The 21237-nt window shown below is 44.3% G+C and overlaps 1 protein-coding gene across 1 annotated transcript in view; it reads left to right on the top strand.

Annotated features, from left to right (window-relative positions):
* The window catches only part of TSNAX (translin associated factor X), a 162207-nt gene that overhangs the window by 70680 nt on the left and 70290 nt on the right, over window positions 1-21237 (top strand). The window contains exon 5 of the mRNA XM_088457419.1: window positions 3279-3409. Within this exon, the coding sequence (XP_088313545.1) occupies window positions 3279-3409 (131 nt within the window). The remainder of the gene's footprint in view (window positions 1-3278; window positions 3410-21237) is intronic.

The raw sequence follows: 21237 nt of genomic DNA, 5'->3' as shown, positions 1-21237 counted from the left end.
AGTTGTTCCGGCCTTTAACTCACCTTGCCTTTCAGTGGGTGAGGCCACTTTGGATGTTGTGCGGGCCTTAAGGACTTATGTTTACCGCACTTCTTCGTTTAGGAAGTCGGACGCCTTGTTTGTTCTCTATGGCTTCCGTAAAAAGGGTTGGCTTGCTTCAAAGCAAACTTTGGCAGCCTGGATCCGTATGGCTATTTCTGAAGCTTATCTTCATGAAGGTCTGCCGGTTCCTCCTTCTGTGAAGGCTCTTTCCACTAGGTCTGTGGGTCCTTCGTGGGCAGCTCGATGTGGTGCCTCTGCAGTCCAGATCTGCAAGGCTGCTACGTGGTCCTCTGTCCATACCTTCGTGAGGTATTACAGGTTTGACACCTTTGCCTCTCAGGATGCTTCCTTCGGGCGGCGGATTCTCCTTTCAGCACAGGAGCGTCCCCACCCTTAAAGGATACTGCTTTGGGACATCCTCAAGGTATCCTGTGGATACCCTATGGACCCTGAAGTAGAAAATATGAGATATGGTAAGAACTTACCTTTGTTATCTCTATTTCTACGAAGTCCATAGGGTTCCACAGGACTCCCGCCCTGTCGCACCTGTGCTGTAGATGGGCTTTCCTCTGATCACCTGTTTTTCCGTCTCCCTCTGGTGAGAATGTGATTCTTGTGTGTGTGTCCAGATTTTTTTTCTCTCTCTTCCTTCTCCTCCGGCCTATGGCTTGGTAACTAACTGAGATGCCTTGGCTCCGGGGCGGGGTATAGGAGGGGGACCCTAGTGCATCCTGGGAGGACTGAAAACTTAACTCTATGGTGCACAATGCCTGACGTCATTACCTATACCCCAAGGAATCCTGTGGAACCCCATGGACTTCGTAGAAATAGAGATAACAAAGGTAAGTTCTTACCATATCTCATATTTTTTCCTCATATCAGACATTTGGTCTAAGCATGCTCTGAACAAAGGGCCATAAAACCTATTTAACATCTACATGTACAGTCAGGTGCATAAATATTGGGACATTGACATCATTTTCATATTTTGGCCTCTATTCACCACCACAGTGGCTTTGAAATGAAACAAACAAGATGTGCTTTAACTACAGACTTTCAGATTTAATTTGAGGGTAATAACATCCAAATCAGGTGTAGGAATTACAACAGTTTCAATATGTGCCACCCACTTTTTAAGGGGCCAAAAGTAATGGGACTATCAACTCAAAAGCTATTTCATGGACAAGTGTGGGCTATTCCCTCGTTATTTCATTATCAATTAAGCAGGTAAAAGGTCTGGAGTTGATTCTAGGTGTGACATTTGCATTTGGAATCAGTTGCTGTCGACTCTCAATATGAGATCCAAAGAGCTGTCACTATTAGTGAAGCAAGCCATCATTAGGCTGAAAAATCAAAACAAACCCATCAGAGAAATAGCAAAAATATTAGGTGTGGCCAAATCAACTGTTTGGAACATTCTTAAAAAGAAAGAACGCATCGGAGAGCTCAGCAACACCAAAAGACCCGGAAGACCACGGAAAACAACTTTGGTGGACGACAGAAGAATTATTTCCCTGGTGAAGAAAAATCCCTTCACAACAGTTGGCCAAATCAAGAACACTCTCCAGGAGTTAGGTGTATATGTGTCAAAGTCAACAATCAAGAGAAGACTTCACAAGAATGAATATAGAGGGTTCACGACAAGATGTAAACCATTGGTGAGCCAGTAAAACAGGAAGACCAGATTAGAGTTTGCCAAACAACATCTAAAAAAGCCATTACAGTTCTGGAACAACATCCTATGGACAGATGAGACAAAGATCAACTTGTACCAGAGTGATGGGAAGAGAAGAGTATGGAGAAGGAAAGTAACTGCTCATGATCCAAAACATACCACCTCATCAGTGAAGCATGGTGGTGGTAGTGTCATGGCGTGGGCATGTATGGCTGCCAATGGAACTGGTTCCCTTGTATTTATTGATGATGTGACTGCTGACAAAAGCAGCAGAATGAATTCTGTAGTGTTTCGGGCAATATTATATGCTCATATTCAGTCAAATGCTTCAGAACTCATTGGACGGCGCTTCACAGTACAGATGGACAATGACCCGAAGCATACTGCAATAGCAACCAAAGAGTTTTTTTAAGGCTAAAAAGTGGAATGTTATGCAATGGCCAAGTCAATCCCCTGACCTGAATCCGATTGAGCATGCATTTCACTTGATGAAGACAAAACTGAAGGGAAAATGCCCCAAGAACAAGCAGGAACTGAAGACATTTGCAGTAGAGGCCTGGCAGAGCATCACCAGGGATGAAACCCAGCGTCTCGTGATGTCTATGCATTCCAGACTTCAGGCTGTAATTGCCTGCAAAGGATTTGCAACAAAGTATTAAGAAGTGTAAGTTAGATTTAGGATTGTTTAGTTTGTCTCATTACTTTTGGCCCCTTAGAAAGTGGGAGGCACATATAGAAACCGTTGTAATTCCTACACCGTTCGCCTGATTTGGATGTAATTACCCTCAAATTAAATCTGAAAGTCTGCAGTTAAAGCATATCTTGTTTGTTTCATTTCAAAGCCATTGTGGTGGTAAATAGAGGCCAAAATATGAAAATTCTGTCAATGTCCCAATATTTATGCACCTGACTGTATGTACGACATAATTATTTGCCAAATTAAACTTTTGCATGTGATTTATTATTGTTTTGCTATATGTACTTTAAGCATTGTCAGTATTCTTCTCATACTAAACTTAATTTAATAAAATTGGTCTCAGATTCTTTTTGGATCCAATTTACCTTTTAGATTTGGCTTATCCATGCTACATATCTGTACTACAGGTTATTATAGTTACTTAATAGTAAGTGGGAGAGATACTGGGGAGTGTAATAATTTCTGTAGACAGACCAGGTGGTTGTTTTTTATTAACTCTGTCAGAACCACATAATGCAGGCTCAAATGTAATCTGACTGTTACTCAGATGGCCGATGTTCACGCGAGTGTTGCACAACGGAACTTGGAGTGAAAAAAAGCTACGGTCGGTGCAGCATAGCACTTCGTGTATAGATTGACTTAGAAGCACTCAAAAACACAGTTTCAAGCGAATAAGACGCAAAAGAGATGCTCGGCGAAAGCAGAGTCACACGAGATCTGGCGTGCCAAGAGGGACTGTTTGCCGTGACTGCAGCAATAGTGTATGAGGACACATCTGTATGAAAACCATCCATGCAATATGTTTTGAATACTGAATAGCACATTTTTCACTCTGGTACTCACTTTAATGAATGTTATTTACAGTGACCCCAAGAAAGATGAGGTATTAAAGGAAGCAAATAAAAAATTAGAATCTATTCAGGAGAAAATCAGACAAATGGCACAAGAGTTAGTAGATGAAGATATGTATCAATATCACAGAGCTATTACTTCTGGTAAGAACAAATTTATTACTTTTTATTACTGGTTTTGTGTTTTGTTTTTAAAAGTTTTACTTCATGTTATTTGTCTCTGTATAAAAAAAAAACAGTACAGCCGAAAAATTGTAAATTGTGTCAAGTACAGAGTTGATAAATGATTATACAAAGCTTGGGTAAATTGCGGCAAAGGTAAAAGTTAGTGTGCGCATGTAAAACATACAAAACTCGTAAATATAAATTTCCACCTACAGACCTCAAACGTGAGGTGTCAAACAACTTTGCCACCTCCATCTAGCAGGTCCAAGGTGAACCAGAGGTGGCAAAAATACAGTTAGGGGGAAGGAAGGTCTTTGATAAAGAGAGGTCAGCAGTTAAGAGGCACTGTAGACGCTGTTCAAAGGCTTAATGGAACCAGCAAGAGGGGCAGCCATTGCTCGTGGGGATTAGGGGGCCCGCACGCAGGGGATAGATACACTGGCAGAAGCCGGAAGTCGCACGGAGGTGTTACAGTATACCGGAAACCATCTAGCAGAAGAGGCCAGACTTCATTCCTAGGCAAAGGAGGGGTGGCTGGATCTTGGGCAATGGTCCCCTTTATCACGCTAACAGAATAGTAGTTAGGATGGGCAGATGCACTCAGTGCCTACCCTAGCAGAGAGGGTAACGTGCTGAGATAAGTCATCCGGCCAGCTGGAGCAGCAGGGCCAGGAGGAGAAATCCTATCCAGACTGAATGATTCAGTCCAACAGCTGAAAAAAAGATAATATGGAATGATCTGACAAAGCTCCTCCCCCCCACCTCAGTCAACTCCAGGGAATGTGATAAATATCTGAGAGTTTATATTTTACTTTTATTCAGATATTTGCTGTATCTCTGTGGGTATAAGTCTGTTATAATATCAGTGTAACATTCGGGTATTGCCTAATACATATATCATATCTGATAATTGGTAATACTGACAAGACTAAGGGCATCATTTATCAATGTGTTTTATCATACACAGCACTTTATGAAACTCATTAAATATGATAAATGATGCTCAAACCAATTCACTTCCAAACCTGATGATGGTTAGGTGATGATTGGCTGGAGCACCATTATGATAAGCAACGAGTTTTAAAATTTGCATCCTGAGTAGCTGGCCTGCACAACCAAGTCCACATCCAGCATAACTGCTTCAGCCTTATTCCACCATGCATCCTGAAAAGCTTTACAAATTTTTCTCTCAATTTGTACTCTAAACCTTAACTCTCAGGGGAGCACCCCCCACACTTGTGATTCTCATGGATATCATAAATTACCATCTAATCCTTTTGGAATAGTGGGTAGTATGTCTTAATTAAAATACCATATTGTGATTTTCCTTTTTCTTACCAGTGCTTAGGTTCTCCCCTGTTTCCCTTCCCTTATTATTACAATCCTGAAAAGCTGGTCTGCTACTATCCTGATCTGCATCCTGTCTGTTTCTGTGCATATCCACCTGTGTCAGTTAATTGCAAATCTTCAGATTATCAAGGTAGTTTCCAGCAGCAGACTCTAGCACACAATCCTCCTAATCCTTCCATTAGTTCAGTGGCTCCAGCTCCTCCTCCCATGTAACTACCTTACTTGCCAATACCGAACAAGTTTGACAGTAGCCCTAAATTGTGTTGTGGGTATCTCAACCAGTGTGATGTGTACTTCACTCTGCAGACAGCCAGCTTTCCTACCGCCAAGACACGAGTTACCTACATTGTATCCTTACTGACTGATTGTACTTTGGATTGGGTGTCCCCATTATGAGAAAACCCACTATTGGATGACTATGCCTCGTTCATCACTTTTTTCCATAAAATATTTGATGAGCCCGGATAATCAACTTCTGCCTCTGGGAACATTATGAGACTCCGTCAGGGTACCAAGTCTGTCAGTCAGTACATCAGACCCTCGCTTTGGAGCTCCAGTGGAATGAGGAGGCTCTTACAACCACATTTTTAAATGAATTTTGGAATTCAGACAGAATCAAGGATGAACTTGTCTCGAGAGACCAGTCCGCCAAACTGAATTATCTATGTCTTTGTGCAATAAAGTTGACTTGCATATCAGGGAACGTTCTGTGGAAAAATCTAGGAATGAGCACTTCAGACCTCGTCCTTCCCCTCATTCCAGTTCTCCACCTTTTTAGAGGAAGAACCTATGCAGGTCAACAGATTCAAGATCTTGGCTAAGGACCATCAGACATCGTCAATTCCAGCACTGCATTTACTGCGGGGAGACCAATCACACCCTGGACTCTTGACCGGTGAAAAGGGTGCTCCTAGTCTCCAAGGGTGAGACGAGATTAGGAGTGTTGAATCTCTCTCTCCGCAGAAAAATTATTTAGTTATCACAGTCTCCATAGAATTTCCTTCCAGTATTGACACCTTATCGACTCTTAGATTCTGGAGCAGCGTAAAATTTATTTTCTGTTGATTATGTGGACAAGCATCCGATTCCTATAGACACTTTACCTTTAAACTCTTTCTTTTTATCTGTGGTTTTTGGCACTTAAAGTGCCCAGTCTCTTTACGCACCAAACTCTGACATCCGGATCAGAGTCTTGCATTCAGAGCGGATCTCTTTTTTTGGTTATTCCCAAGGCCTCTCATCCACTTGTGCTTGGTCTTCCATTGCTGTGAATCCATAACCACAGGTAGATTGGTCAACCATGCAAATTCTGTCTTTTAGTAAAGCCTGCTCTTCATTCTGTTTACAGAAAGTAATTCCTCTTCGAAATTCAGACTAGTCTATTCCTGAGAAACTACTTTCTCAGTACCTCCAGTATCAAGATGCCTACAGCAAAGGTTGCACTGACCAGTTACCGCTCCATTGAGAATGGGATTGCCCTATCGACTTACTTCCTGGAAAGTTACCTCCTCTGGGTTGTACTTATCCGCTTTCCATTCCTGAGACTACTGCGATGTCTGCCTGTATTAAGGAGAAGGTGTTTATCCACCCATCCTCTTCACCTGCAGGAGTAGGTTTCTTTTTTGTTAAGCAGAAGGAAGGTGGGCTTCAGCCCTGCATTGATTATTGTGGACTCAACAATATTACTGTCAACAATCACAATCCACTGACTCTCATTACTATACTCTTACTGCACACCTTGAAAAAAAAACTTTGGTGGGTTGAAATGCTAGGTGTGGATACGTGGCTACTTTTTAGGATTACCTACTCATTGAAAGGAAGTGTGTGTTTCCATAAGAAGGACAATTCTGGGATCTCTAACATCTTTGCACCTTATGGACTACCACCTCCCTCTGGCTGGGTAGAATATCCTTATTGTTTTTATATTGGACTGAAATTTTATTACACAGTGAGTGAGATGTTTAGGGGGGTAACCCCATAATATTCATCACATATGGTGACTATTTACAGATTCACATTCAAAGATACCAATTATATGTCTGAACACAAGTTTAAGGCTGTGAGTCTTATGAGTGGGGGGCATCCCCAATAACTGGCGCTTCTGCTAATAGATATTTTTCCATCAAACAGTATCACATTTCTTGTTTGTATTTATTTTTCTCATTAAATGTAACACTTGAGATACTCCTTTTGAATAAAGAAATTCCTATAAACAGGGGAATATATCTTTATACCTACTAAAGAAGAAGGGAGTCATCCTGATTCCTATCTAGACTATTTACTCTTCAAGGCAGTATGGGAGGAGATGCTTCAAAAAGATCTTCTAAGATCATTGGAAGTGTTACAGTACCACAGTTGGATAATCAATTGGAAAAAATCCAGGTTGATTCCCAGTCGGCAGATACACATATTTGGTTTAAGATTCAACATAGAAGTGTCCAAAGTTTTTCTGACAGAGGGAAAGTTCAGACACTGGTCAATAGAGTTCTAGGGCTAAGAAGTCTGTCAGTTCTTCTTTGTATGAAACTACTAGGAATGATGGTTTTCTTTTTCGAGACCATTAAATATGCAAGGATTAATTTCAGGATGTTCCCGTTAAATACTGAGATCCAACCATTTAGCAAAGCAGTTCATTGCTCTATCAAAGAAGCAAGAACTAAAACCAGTGGGCGCTGATTATCCCTGAATAACACTTGTGGCATTAACAGACTGATCTCAGTAGCTGTTCTAAATAATTCTCTGCACTCTTAATAGTATAGCAAGAAAAAGAAAAAAACAGAACTGCGCTATCAGTCTGTTAAGGTTTTGAAACTCAACCCAGCAAGCATAAAATCACACATATATAAAACGCAAAAATATGCACAATAAAATTAAATTTGATTCACAATATGCATAGAGAGAGACTGTATATCCCCTTCCTTTATTTATTGCACTAATGTCCAAGTATCTAAAGAATTTAAGAGAACAGGGGAGCACCATTCCAATCCAGCACAGAATGGGATAATAGCAACAAATAAGAGCCGATGGTATCCGCAATAATAGTCAATGAGAAGTAAAATTTCTCGCCCTCAAGGCTGCACAATTGTTCCGATATGGTCGTCCGGCTATTGAGGTTGTCAGGGCTGCTTCCCCAAATGGCAGTTTACAGCGATCGATCCACGGCCTGTCAACCTCTGAATTCAGTGCAGCATTTGCGCTGCTTAATCCCTGTGAGACCGCCATCTCTTCCCTGTGGTGGGCGGCAGGTGCTGGGTAGGTTTGCAGCAGGCTGAAGGGCTGAGAGGATGTTAACTCCAAAGTTGCAGCAAATGATCTCCACACTTGTGCCGGTTAGGTGTCCGGTGTAATTGTTTATCACCAGAGATAAGGCAGTCTCTCGTGTGGTGGAGCAAAATAGAAAACCTGAACAAGGGCCAAAGTCTCCTCTCTCTGGACTGGACAGTGTTTTCCACAGACACCAGTCTTGGGCTGAGTGGGCTTTACTGGGAAATTATCACTTTTAGGGATTATGGTCCCAGATGGAAGCACAGCTTCCCATGAATGTGTTGGAACGAATAGTGATTCTAAACTTATTGAGGGAGGGACCCCCTCCCTACCCCACACCCTAACCCCCTCGGTAAATGCGTAATCCTAACCCCTCCCCCCTTAGTGCCTATCCCTAACCTCCGTCCGGTGGTGCCTGAACCCTAACCCCACCCTGTCCCCTAACCTTTACCTTTGCTCTCCTGCAGTCTAACCCTAAGTCTCCCCGGGGCCCCTAAACCTAACCCTCCCCTCAATTTTGGCATCCTGATTGCCGGGATATTAACCGCAAACCATTTTGGTAGCACCGAACTGTCCAAAGAGTGTAGTATAGTAGAAATGGCTGTGGGTCAGGGAGTCTGTCTCCTTCTACAGAATGACCTACTATCTCAGGGCCCAATTCTATGTCAGGAAGTACAGAAGCTAAGTTTAATTGCATGGCTCTTGATGCCAAGATTCTGAAGAAAAAGGGTTTTCAGATTCAGTTATTCAGACCATGATTAAAGATAGAAAAAGGGTTTCTTCAGATAATTATCATGGAGTCTGGAAAAAATAGATTGATTGGTGCCTAGAGAAGAAGGTTTGTAATCTCCCCCTCCCTCTTAAGGCTCCTCCTTTTGAACCGGTGGAGGAGGTAGACCTTTTAATGGTTAACCTGGAAATTTGGTCTTTCTCCTACCTATTATATCCGCTAGGAAGGTCTCAGAATTGAGAGCTTTATCCTGTAAATATCCATATTTTGTTATCCATAAAGATAGGGCAGTGTTTCGTACACATCCTTCATTTCAACCTAAAGTAGTATGTAGCAGTAGTAGTATGATTGCCATTTAATTCAGGAAATAGTGATCCCACTTATTTTTTAAAGCAGACTATAAGCAAACAAAAATTCATTGCTAGATGTGGTCATAGTTTTAAGAATGTACTTGGACAGGACCGCAAGGCTTAGAAAGACAGATAATCTCTTCATTCTATATGATGCCAAGAATAGAAGGTGACCAGAATCTACACAAGTTATAGCTAAATAGATCAGTGTTTTACCCAGACTGTTTTCTGCGGGTGCATCGCCCAGCAGAAACAGCCTACCACCCGGCACTTTCCCCCGCCGACCCCTGCTGTGGAACGCTGGCCTCTAAAGTGGCCGGGGGCTAAAGAAGCCTCCGATCGCTTCAGAGGCAAGCGTTCCCAGTGATGCACTGCGCGGGTGACGTCACCGGCGACGTGAGGAGCCTGCCCTGCGCGCCTGCTGGATCTAGTTAGATCCAGTCAGCGCGAAGCAACGGGAGTGGGAGCACGAGCGGCCAGCAAGTAAAGGTAAGTTCTGGGCTGGGGCCAGGACCAGCCTGGAGGCACTGCCTAAGGGGCACTATTTAAACCTGGGGCACTACTTCAGCCAGGGGGCACTGCATAAGGGCAAAGCTAAACTACAGGGGGCAATGCATAAAGGGGAAAACTACAGGGGGCACTGTATAAAGGGCACAAATACAGGGGGCACTGCATAAGGGGCACTTTTGCCTGAGAGCCAGTGGGGGAGCAGCCTGAGACCTGTCGGGCTAGATGGGTAAGGGAGATACTCCTTTTCCCGAGGCGCGCATAATTGCGATGGCCCCCGGCTACTTTTGGATGCCACCTGGCTGGAAAAAATTTCTGGGGAGAACACTGTAAATTAAAGAATCTATTAGACAGACTTAAACTTCAGCTAATAAACCAGTTCCAGGTAGGAACTCTACTCATTCCACTCGCTTTTGGACATCCCAATATGTAATGAAGTGTCCCCCATATGTAGGAAGAGAAAACAAGATTTACGGTACTTATCTGTTAAATCTCTTTCTCTGACTCCATCTGGGGGACACGACTCAACGCCACTCTAACCTCATGTGTAATGAAGTGGTCCTCCAGATGGAGTCAGAGAAAGAGATTTAAATGGGAAGTACCATAAATCTACTATATTTTTTTTTCTTGAAATTGTAACTCTTACCGACTGTTTTAATGAAAAAAAGGGGTATTGGGAATGTGCTAGGGGGGTTGGGTAAGGGTTGCCGGTGGTCAAAATCCCAACTCCTGCATCCCGACAGGGTTAGGATAATGAAACCTATCGATCAGGGGATGCGGTCAGTATCCCAACCACAGAGATTCCAGTGCTCAGAATGCCAGCACCGGGATCCCGACACTTGTCAGAATCCCGGTGCCGGCATGCCGTCCGCCTGTATCCCGAAGGTACAGTAAGTTAGGGGGAGGGTTAAGCACCAAGGGGGGAGGGATACATTTAGGGTGCAAGGATGGGAAGGTTAGGTATTCTAACCCTGCCGGGATGTTGGCATCGGGATTCTGACCGCTGGGATCCTGAGCGCCGGCATCCCATACCCATCCCGTCGGTCAGCATCCGAACCCTCCCGGTACCTAAACCTCCACCCCCTAGTGCCTAAACCTAACCTCACCCCCCGAATCCCAAGCCTAAATCTCCCCTAGTGCCTAACAATAACCGCTAACCCTAACCCCACTACTTACCTTCGGGATTCTGGCGCCGGTAGTCTAAGCGCCAGCATCCCATGCGGTGGGATAATTACTGCAAAATACTGGGATCTTGGTAGGTTGTTTTTCAAATGTAATATTAAGAAATTATATACCAAAACCTTTTTTTCCCTCTTACATTTATATTCCATAGAATCAGTCAGCTCTGGAAGTCCCATACTTTAAGCATCTTCTTTACTCCACTTTAACCATATGTGCATATTGGGAAACTTATACTCAGTTAAGCACCTTTAGCTGTGTTTCTTGTAAAGCTGTGGTTTTATAGTGCGATTGCAGTTCAACAGCAAGTCTGTATTAGTGATGGATACAAAAATATGCTTGCCAAGCCTGTGCCACACGAGTTGTTAAAGGGTTTCTGCGTACAAAGGTTATTAATGAGTCAAGAAGGTCTGGAATAGTGGGGTGTGCACTATAATGGACCATGCATCCTGCTTCACTGGGAGGTACATAATCATCAATTATTTAGGAAGTTCAACTTCAACCTTCACATATTGAAATGGCACCCCCTGGATCAAATATATATTTTATGGACATTATTATTGTATTTCTCTACCAACTAAGCATTTTTCAATCTGGGAACAAAGTGTGTATTCCACCCTAGTGTGCCTGAAATTCCTATTATATGTTTGTATTGACATGTTTCCACAAGTACTGTAGAAGAGTAAGTTATTGAACATTTGCTTTGGGATGAGTGATTTCAGTAAGTTAAAAATGCAGCCGGTGAATTTAGGAGTAAAGCATTCACAACTCAGAAACCAATCAGAAACATAAAGGAGTAGCCATATTTAATGAGAGGACATCAAGAAAACAACATCCACCTTCATGTTTATGAAGTATTTACAGTTTTCTATCAATTTTAGATTTTCCGTTCTGCCTGAGTACTTGTGTTAACAGTCTCAAAATTATAAAATTTCAAATAAGATACCGTAAGTCTGTTTCTTCAATGCTCAATAGGAGACATAGGCAGAGACCATGGCTATATGGTGTAGCAGGAGGAGTCCGGGCACCAACTAGTTAAGCTCATTCTCCCAGCAGTCCCGGCTCCTCCCCCCTATACTCCACTACCCCAGCCAGGTCAGTTTCGTTTGATTCCCTGCAGAAGCAAGGCACATCTCTAGAGACTGCTCACCAATCTAAGCTTCTTTTATTTAATTTTCTTTATTTCTTCTTCCTCCACTAGGGGGCACAGGGATAACTCTGGGTATAGCCTGGGGAGGAAAGACTGGGCACCAAATGGTTAATGACATTTACCCACAAGCCCACTCTGCTCTATACCCCGCTCCCAGCCACTGGGACCTCGGTTTTTAGTTTGGTTCCATAGGTAGTAGCTGGGCACCTTGTCAGGAGGGATGTATTAGATGTCCCCCTTTATTTTAATAACTTTTTTTTTTAATGTTTTTATTTTTCTGAGCAAGCGGTACAGGTAGCTGCACACCACGTGGAAGTCACAGCGGTGCTGGAGACCAGTGCTGGTTGTGAGGGCACCGGTCATCTCCGCGCCGCTCACTTTTTTAAAGTGAGGGGTCCCAGGGACCCCTCACTTTAAAATATTGGGGTCCTATTCCTCTTTTTCTGGGTCCCCTCACATATTATGGTACAATGCTTGGGGGATATAGCAGTTGGGGTATAGGGGGTTAAGGGTAAGCAGTAGTTGGGGTAGAGCTGGAGATAGAGGCAGGGAGAAGTGGGGGGCTAAGGACAGGCCGTGGGGCAGGGAGGAGGTAAGTGCAGATATCAGTTGGGAAAGTGCTGGGGGGGCAAGGATGGGGATAGATTAGCAGTAGGAAAGAGGTAAGGGTAGATAGCAGCTGGGGCAGTACTGGGGAAGGGGGTATGGACAGATAGTAGCTGGGGCAAGCAGGTGCTTAGGGACAGGCATTACTGGGGGTAGGCTCTAAGGCAGTGCAGGCACAGGAGACACACACTACTGCAAGGGGGAGACACATCTACACATCCCTACTGTACAGGGTCACAGCCATAAGCCTAACCATCTCTCCGGGCACAGTTGCAAGGCAAGGGAGTGTAGGCAGACATGGGAGTGTTACAGTGGTTCGCTACCCATACACAGACCACACATCCTGGGGCAGTGATAGAGAGCAGCGCTACCTTTGATGAGGAGGAGGGTGGCTGCACAGCACTGGGTGAGTCGGGACAATCTCTGCGGTAGTATCAGAGTCAGCACGCCCTGTAGAGGATGCAGAGGCACCGCAGGAGACCAACCTGAGCTGGAGGAAAGACTCGTGGGGAAACAAGTAATGAGTGTTTGGCTGGAGGCGCTGCTGCTTCTGGGGAGTGGGTGGAGCCTGGCAGTCCGGGTGTCTGGCTGGTCGGAGTTGCCTGGAGATTGGGTGAGTTGCGGGGGACTAGACGAGGAAACTCCACTGGTGGCTATTGGTTGTGAGGGCGCCGCCGCCGCCGGCGACGATTGGCTGCACACAGCGCGTCCTGCGGGACACACTTAGTTTTAAAAATTAGGTCCCCCAACAGCCTGCAGTGCGTAAATATGCGCTAAAGCGCGTATTTTGTGAACCCTGAGGGTTGTCGCAGAATAGGACACTGCTTAATAGTGGAGCTGGCCGATACCCTGGGGTCCATACCAGACAGGGAAGTAGGGATCCTCCTGTTAGCCCCTTCCCCGGCCCTGGAAGCACCTCCTCACTGCAGACAGTGCGTCCCCATGTTCATTCCTCCCCTCTCTCCACCTCCTCTGAGATGCTGAGCGGCCATTTTATGCATTGCCCGCCTCAGCACAGCTCAGGGAGAGATATTTGGGCTGTCTCTTCCATATCTTGCTTTCTAAGCCTGATTATGTGATTTAGCTCCTACCTGCTATTAAAAGCTGGTTTGATGAGCATTATTACCATTACTAGCCCATGTCAGTACATTATACTGTGCCCTGCTGTTGCTTTGGCACCTTGGGGACGGATGTACTGTATGTGTATGTAGATATATACTTGTTGTTTTTTTTATTACACAAATCCCATTTAGACACTCTTTGTGTGAATTCTCTGAAGCACACTAGCTGCTTATGCCTTTGTGTGTGGGGATTTTCTTGGGTCACCGATTGCAATGTCAGGTTAGCACTCAGTAATAAATTAAAGCAACAGCACACTGAAAAAATACATAGTGACACTAAATAAAAGAACATCAATAAACATACATATATAGTGCATAACTGTCACAGTGTGCCAGACCTGGTCATCTCTTACCGGGTCCAGCAGCACTGGTTTTCCGGAGGGCAGCGGGCGGGGAGAACCCGGCACCCGCTGCCGACAGAGCCTCCTCCGGCTCTCTGTTCCTTCTCTCGGTGGACGGCAGCAGGGAGATCCCAGCGTTGGCTACTTCCGGCTCCTGCTGTTACGGCTGTGTGCAGGCGTCGCGGCTCCCCTAGGGGCGGGCGCGCCGTTCTGCAGAACATTTAAATAGCCAATGCACTACTTGTGATGACGTCACCAGAGGCGTCTATGCTAGCCCTGCCTTTTAAAAGGAAGTTGCTGGGAACACTCCTGTGCCAGAGTATAGGTTCCATATCATACTCCAGCATTCCAAGTACTCACCTGTTATCCTGATCTTGACCTTTGCTTGCTCGTGACTCCGATTTCGTCTGATCCCTCTTACTGCTCCTGATATCTGGTTCTGACCTTGGCTACTCACTGTGACCTGTCTACGTCTGCTCCCTGCTCCTGTTTCATCTGTTTGGTATTGACCCGGCCTGTCGACTATGTTATTCTTCTGCACAATATCCTGTACTCACCAGCACCTGTATAGGGGAACCTAACCTGAGGGCCGCGACCTGTGTGTTGGACGCAGCCAAGTCTAAACCTTCTTGCGAGCGTCCCTGGTGAATACCACTGGCACATTAGACTCCAAGCCTCTGGCATAGGTCTAGCCAACTCCCTAAATACGGGCTGCATCCACTATCTGTCCGAGAGTTTGTGACAGAATACTCTGGCCCAAAACATGGATGCTGCTGGTAACCCGTCACCAGAGATCTGCTCAAGAACTTACTTGTTAGAGTTGAGAAGCAAGAACAAGACCAGGCTCAGATTATGCAGTGCTTGCAGACACTAATGCCGCAAGTCGGGGCCACTCAAGCACCTCCGGTACAACCAGGTCCATCCGCTACTGCACCAGCCGCAGGAGCTTCCACACCAATTCGGATTCCAAATCCAACAAAGTATGATGGGGATCCTACAAGCTGTCGTGGATTCCTGAATCAGTGTTTGATCCAGTTTGAAGTCCAGGCAGCAAGCTTCCCTTCAAACAAGACAAAAGTGGCTTATATAATCTCGCTATTGTCAGATCAATCATTGGCTTGGGCCTCTCCATTGTGGGAGAGGAATGACCTGCTGGTCAACAACAATGCTGAGTTCCTGAAAGCTTTCTGGAAGGTTTTTGAGCCTGGACGGGTATCCTCCGCTGGGTAGGCCATTTTACAGCTGAAACAGGGAAATCAGTCTGCAGGACAGTATGCCGTGCAGTTCTGAACCTTTACTTCTGAGTTGAGGTAGAACAACAAAGCCTTGGTGGCCGCCTTTATGCAGGGGCTGTCGGATCAAATTAAGGATGTCCTTGCATCAAGGCAATAGCCGACTTCTTTGGACGACTTAGGGCCTGATTCAGAGCCGGTCGCTATTTGCGGTCGTTCGTTCAAAAAAAGGGGTGGCTATTCAAATGAAACATTCGCTCTTTGCGGTCTGTTCATGCCTCTACGTCTGAACGAGCGAACAAAACTTGCGGTCGTTTTTTGGGAAACTACGCCCCCTGGCTGCTCGCATCCTACGTCATGTCCGCTATTTATTTGATTAATCGAGTACATCGACCAGGGTATGAGCTGCTCGCTATTCTTGTGGTTGGTTTTTGCTACCACAATTTTGCGAGCAGTTCTGGCTATAAAATAACCCAGTGACGTGCTCAATGACGCTGCTGTTTTAATTATGCACACCCATAAAACGCCCGTTTTGACCTTTAAGCACGCCTGCGATCGGATCTCCACTCCCCGTTTTCAAGCACCTTCCCCTGTTACCACCCACATACGCCTCTTTCTGTCACTCAAATTATCAGGCATTCGCTATTTTGCGAGCACATGAATTTCGACCGCACTGACTGGTTCGCGCATGCGTATAACGATCCGTACGCATGCGCAGTTGGGCAAACATCGCTCGGAGCGAATGAGCGGCCGCCTACGAGCGGCTCTGAATCAGGCCCTTAGTCTCCTTGTGTATCCGAGTGGATCTGCACCACAGAGAAAGAGCATGTGAAAGGGAACAGTCTCGCTGCTTCACCTTTAAGCTTGCTCCACGTTTCACAGCACCTACTGAGCCTCTAGAGGAACCCATGCAGATTGGGAAGTCGCACCTCCCTGCCGCAGAGAGGAATAGGAGATTTAAGAATAAACTTTGCTTGTACTGTGGCAAACCAGGTAATCTTCTCTCTAGCTGTCCAAAGTGTCCGGGAAGGCCTAACTGATTAAGGGGTGGTCAGGTTAGGTGCATTCCAATACACCCCAAAAAACAGTGTTACTTCCCAGTTTACCATTGAAGTAACTCTGGTTGTGGGAAAGTCTTCCAAAGTCACCAAGGCCTTCTTATATTCAGGTGCCGATGGTAATTTCATTACGGCTGAGAAGGTCCAAGAGTTAAGGATTGCGTTTATGCCGCTGCAAAAACCCCTTTGCATCATTGGAGTGGATGGGAATAAACTTCCTACGGCTACCATTCACTCGCGGACAACCGAAGTCACCATGCAAGTAGGGGCTCTTCATCGAGCATTAATAACATTCTATATTCTTCCGTCAGCCGAGAGTCCGATCATTCTAGGTCTTCCCTGGCTCCGCAAGCATGCTCCTGTTCTAGATTGGATGGAACATCAAATCCTATCGAGGGGTTCCCAATGCCGTGGGTCCTGTCTGTCAGCTGTTAAACCTCCACACCGTGTCATTCAAAACTCCATCATCTCTCCGGAAGACCAACTTCCAGTTCCATACCAATCCTTTAGTGACGTGTTCAGTAAAAAGGCTACAGAGACTCTTCCTGCTCACTGGGAGTGGGATTGCGCTATAGACTTACTACCTGGGAAGGTGCCACCCCGTGGAAGAATTTTTCCCCTTTCACTTCCAGAATCCCAGGCTGTAACCGAATACGTTAAGGAGAATCTGGAGCAGGGGTTTATCAGGGAGTCTAAATCACCCGCTGGAGCTGGCCTGTTCTTTGTTAAGAAAAAGGATGGAGGATTGAGACCATGTATCAATTACTGGGGCTTGAATGCAATTACCATTAAGGACCAGTATCCTCTACCGCTGATTCTTGCGAGGGTCCCTGGTGAATACCACCGGCACATTACACTCCGCGCCTCAGGCATAGGTCTAGCCAACTATATATATTTGTTTACTTGTAAAAAAAAAACATTTTAAAATCTATAAAACACATACTGAAAGGAATACATTTGGCTTGGTACAACCGATATGTGGCCCAATTAGCCGTAAAATGGATAGTTAGGCAGTAGGAATTGATGTGGTTGGGATGGCCAGTGGAATTGATGCTGCTGGTAGAATTGATATGGCTTGTACAGCCGGTGGAATTGATGCAGCTAATTAGCTGGTGGAATTGATGTGGCTGGTACAGCCTCTGGAATTGATGCAGCTAGTAGCTGGTGGAATTGATATGACTGGTACAGCCTGTGGAATTTATGCAGCTAGTTAGCTGGTGGAATTTATATGACTGGTACAGCCTGTGGAATTGATGCGGCCTTGGAGAGTGACCATGGTGCGTCTTGTTTTCGCTGCTGTGGTGCTTATACCGCCGAAGGAATATATGCGGCCCTGGAGCGTCCGTGGTGCGGCTTGATTAGCCGAAGTGCGGCTTACGCCACCAGAGAAATGGATGCGGCCTAGGACTGGCCGTGGTGCGGCTTGGTTAGCCGTGGTGCGGTTTACGCTACCAGAGAATTCGATGCGGCCTTGGAGTGACCGTGGCGTGGGTTGGTTAGCCGAGGTGCGGCTGCAATCACACTGAGGTAGAAACTGCTACAGGAACCGGAAGGGCACGTATGGAGACGCTATAGCCAGCAAGGCCGTGAGGAAAGTATATTTTGCTTATTTACATACTCCAAGTAGGTTAACTGTTACTTAATTGAGATGTTATCCTCAACAAAATTCTGTATATATCTATACACACACACTTTTTTTTTGTGATTTTAGAGAGTATATGCTCAATCCACAATATACTCTTAGTAGAAAGTAGAAACAGGAGAACTGAAATAGTAGCAGAAGGTTCATTTAAGAGTTAAACGATATATTGGTATGACTTTTAGACCCCTTAAACAAGAATACTGGAACATGTGGGTAATATAAGGAATTCCGTTTCAGACTTGGCAAAGTTTAACCAATTAACTTCAGTAGCTGGGCACTTTTATGTCCAACACCATGGTGACCCGAAACATATGAGAGTTTTTGGGGTGGAGAGAATACACATTGGGATTAGAGGTGGCAAAATTTCCCAAGAATTACCAAAAAAAAGAAGTCATTGTATTTTTCTGCTAGGAGGATTACAGCAGATGGGGATAAATGATAATATAAATTATGGTGTTTTTCTCAAATGAACACCTTGGAGCCAAATAGAAATATATCCCATGTAAATATGATGAATTACGTTTGGAGTATCAATATCACTAGTACGACATATGAAAATGGATAGGCCATTTCTTTCTAGGATAGAAATGAATGAGTAGAATAATATAATAACTGGGGTATTAATTTTCACAATTTGCATGTTATCTTTCTTTTTTCACTAGCTGTTTTGTAGTGGGGTGGATATAGTATCACATTTTAGTTCGTACATAACACTACATTATTGTAGCATTTATTTGGCAAATCTGTGTGAGCACTAAGTGGCATAGCCCACATACTGATAATGACAGGCTGTATGATTCAGTTATTTAATGGATAAATATTGGGCGCCACACAGTGTTAGTTTATTTGGCAGAAATAGGTGAGCATTGAATAACGTAACCTCCATACTTGCAATGATAACTGTATGATTTATTTACTAAATGGTGGTATATGAAGCGCTCCCCAATGTTATAACCCACTTGGCAATGTAAGTGACTAGAATAATAGCCGTAGTGAATCTTTTCTCTATGCTTGAAACATTCCTGTATTAGAGTGTTAATGTGACGCTTGCCTCACGAGAATGAGGTTTATTTAGAATAAGGGTGTACCTAAGCGTCTTGGAACCCTCTTTGAAATTACTCCTATTAATAAATAACTGTATGAACACATACACACACTAATACTTATTATTCAATTTATATAATCTTTATTAATGATACTTTGTTAGCCCCTTTTGGGTACACTGTTAAATAAAACCACAACTAGATATGACTTAACTCCTGGTAGAGGAATATTAGATCAGACCGTGAAGTGTATAAACTGCTGTTGTGGGGATTAATGAAACACAAAGAATAACAAATGATGTATGGAACAGGAGGGATTTAATGAATTCCCAATAAGTGTCATTGATTGATGACACCCCTTTAAATTGCTGAATAAATCGGCTCCAGACACTGTACTCCAGTGTCTGGAGCCGATTTATTCAGCAATTTAACAGATATAGATGATATAGGGTGGACGAATATAAGGAATGAGACTGGTGGGTACTCTAAGAGTATAGTGTGGATTGAGCATATACTCTCTAGAATCACAAATTATAGATACAGCGCCTTGCAAAAGTATTCACCCCCCTTTTGCATTTTTCATGTTTTATTGCTTCACAACCTGGAATTAAAATGGATTGTTCGAAGGTAGGCATCATTTCATTCACAGAACATGCCTACAACTGTGAAGTTGTGTTTTTTTTTTTACATATTGTGAATCAAACAACATTTAGGACAACATGACAGAAAACTTCAGCGTGCATAACTATTCACCCCCTTAAAGTCAGTACTTTGTCGAGCCACCTTTTGCGGCAATTACAGCTGCAAGTCGCTTTGGATAAGTCTCTTGCCACATCTTGCCCCTGAGATTTTTGCCCATTCCTCAAGGCAAAACTGCTCCAGCTCCTTCATGTTGGATGGTTTCCGCTTGTGAACAGCAATCTTTAAGTCTGACCACAGATTCTCAATTGGATTGAGATCTGGGCTTTGACTAGGCCATTCCAACATATTTAAATGTTTCCCCTTAAATCACTCGAGTGTTGCTTTAGCAGTATGCTTCGGGTCATTGTCCTGCTGGAAGTTGAACCTCTGTCCCAGTCTCAAATCACAGGCAGACTGAAACAGGTTTTGCTCAAGAATATCCCTGTATTTAGCACCATCCATCTTTCCCTCAACTCAAATCAGTTTCCCAATCCCTGCTGCTGAAAAACATCCCCACTACTTGATGCTGCCACCACCATGTTTCACTGTGGGGATGGTGTTCTTGGGGTGATGGGATGTGTTGGGTTTGCGCCAGACATAGCGTTTTCCTTGGTGGCCGAAAAGTTCAATTTTAGTATCATCTGACCAGAGCACCTTCCTCCATACATTTGGGGAGTCGCCCACATGCCTTTTGGCAACCTCAAATCGTGTCTTCTTATTTTTATCACTAAGTAATGGCTTTTTTCTGGCCACTCTTCCATAAAGCCCAGCTCTATGGAGTGTACGGCTTATTCTGGTCACATCAACAGATACACCAGACTCTGCTGTGGAACTCTGCAGCTCCTTCAGGGTTTCTTGCTGCCTCTCTGATTAATGCCATCCTTGCCCGGTTGGTGAATTTTGGTGGGCGGCCCTCTCTTGGCAGGTTTGTTGTGGCACCATGTTTTTTCTAGAGATGAGCTGGTTCGGATTTACTCTGTTCTCAAAACAGCATTTTATTGGGTATCGGCTATCAAGTGTTTTGGATAGCCAATAAAATGAATCCAAACTAATCCGAACTTGCGGTAATGTGGCGATAAGAACCGAGTAAATCTGAACCTTCTCATCCCCTAGTTCTTTCCATTTGATGATTATTGATTTGATGGTGCTTCGGGGGATCATCAAAGATTTGGATATTTTTTTTTTATAACCCAACCCAGAATTGTACTCAACAACTTTGTCCCTGACTTGTTTGGAGAGGCCCTTGGTCTTCATGGTGTGATGCCTCTTGCTTAGTGGCGGTGTAGCCTTTGGGGCCTCTCAGAAAAGGTGTGTTTATACTGACAGATCATGTGACACTTAGATTTCACACAGGCGGACTTAATTTCACTAATTATGTGACTTCTGAAGGTAATTGGTTACACCAGAACTTTTGAGGGGCTTCATAGCAAAAGAGGTGATTACATATGCACATGCCAATTTTCAGAATTTTAATTAATAAATTACAGGTTGTAATGTAACAAAAAAGGTAAAAAGTCAAGGGGTGTGAATACTTTTACAAGCCACTGTATATA

This window comes from Taudactylus pleione, unplaced genomic scaffold (assembly GCF_031769625.1).
Source record: "Taudactylus pleione unplaced genomic scaffold, aTauple2 ptg000760l, whole genome shotgun sequence".
Taxonomy (NCBI): Eukaryota; Metazoa; Chordata; class Amphibia; order Anura; family Myobatrachidae; genus Taudactylus; species Taudactylus pleione.
Note: the sequence above shows the minus strand (reverse complement) of the source record. Positions and strands in the feature narration are given on the sequence as shown.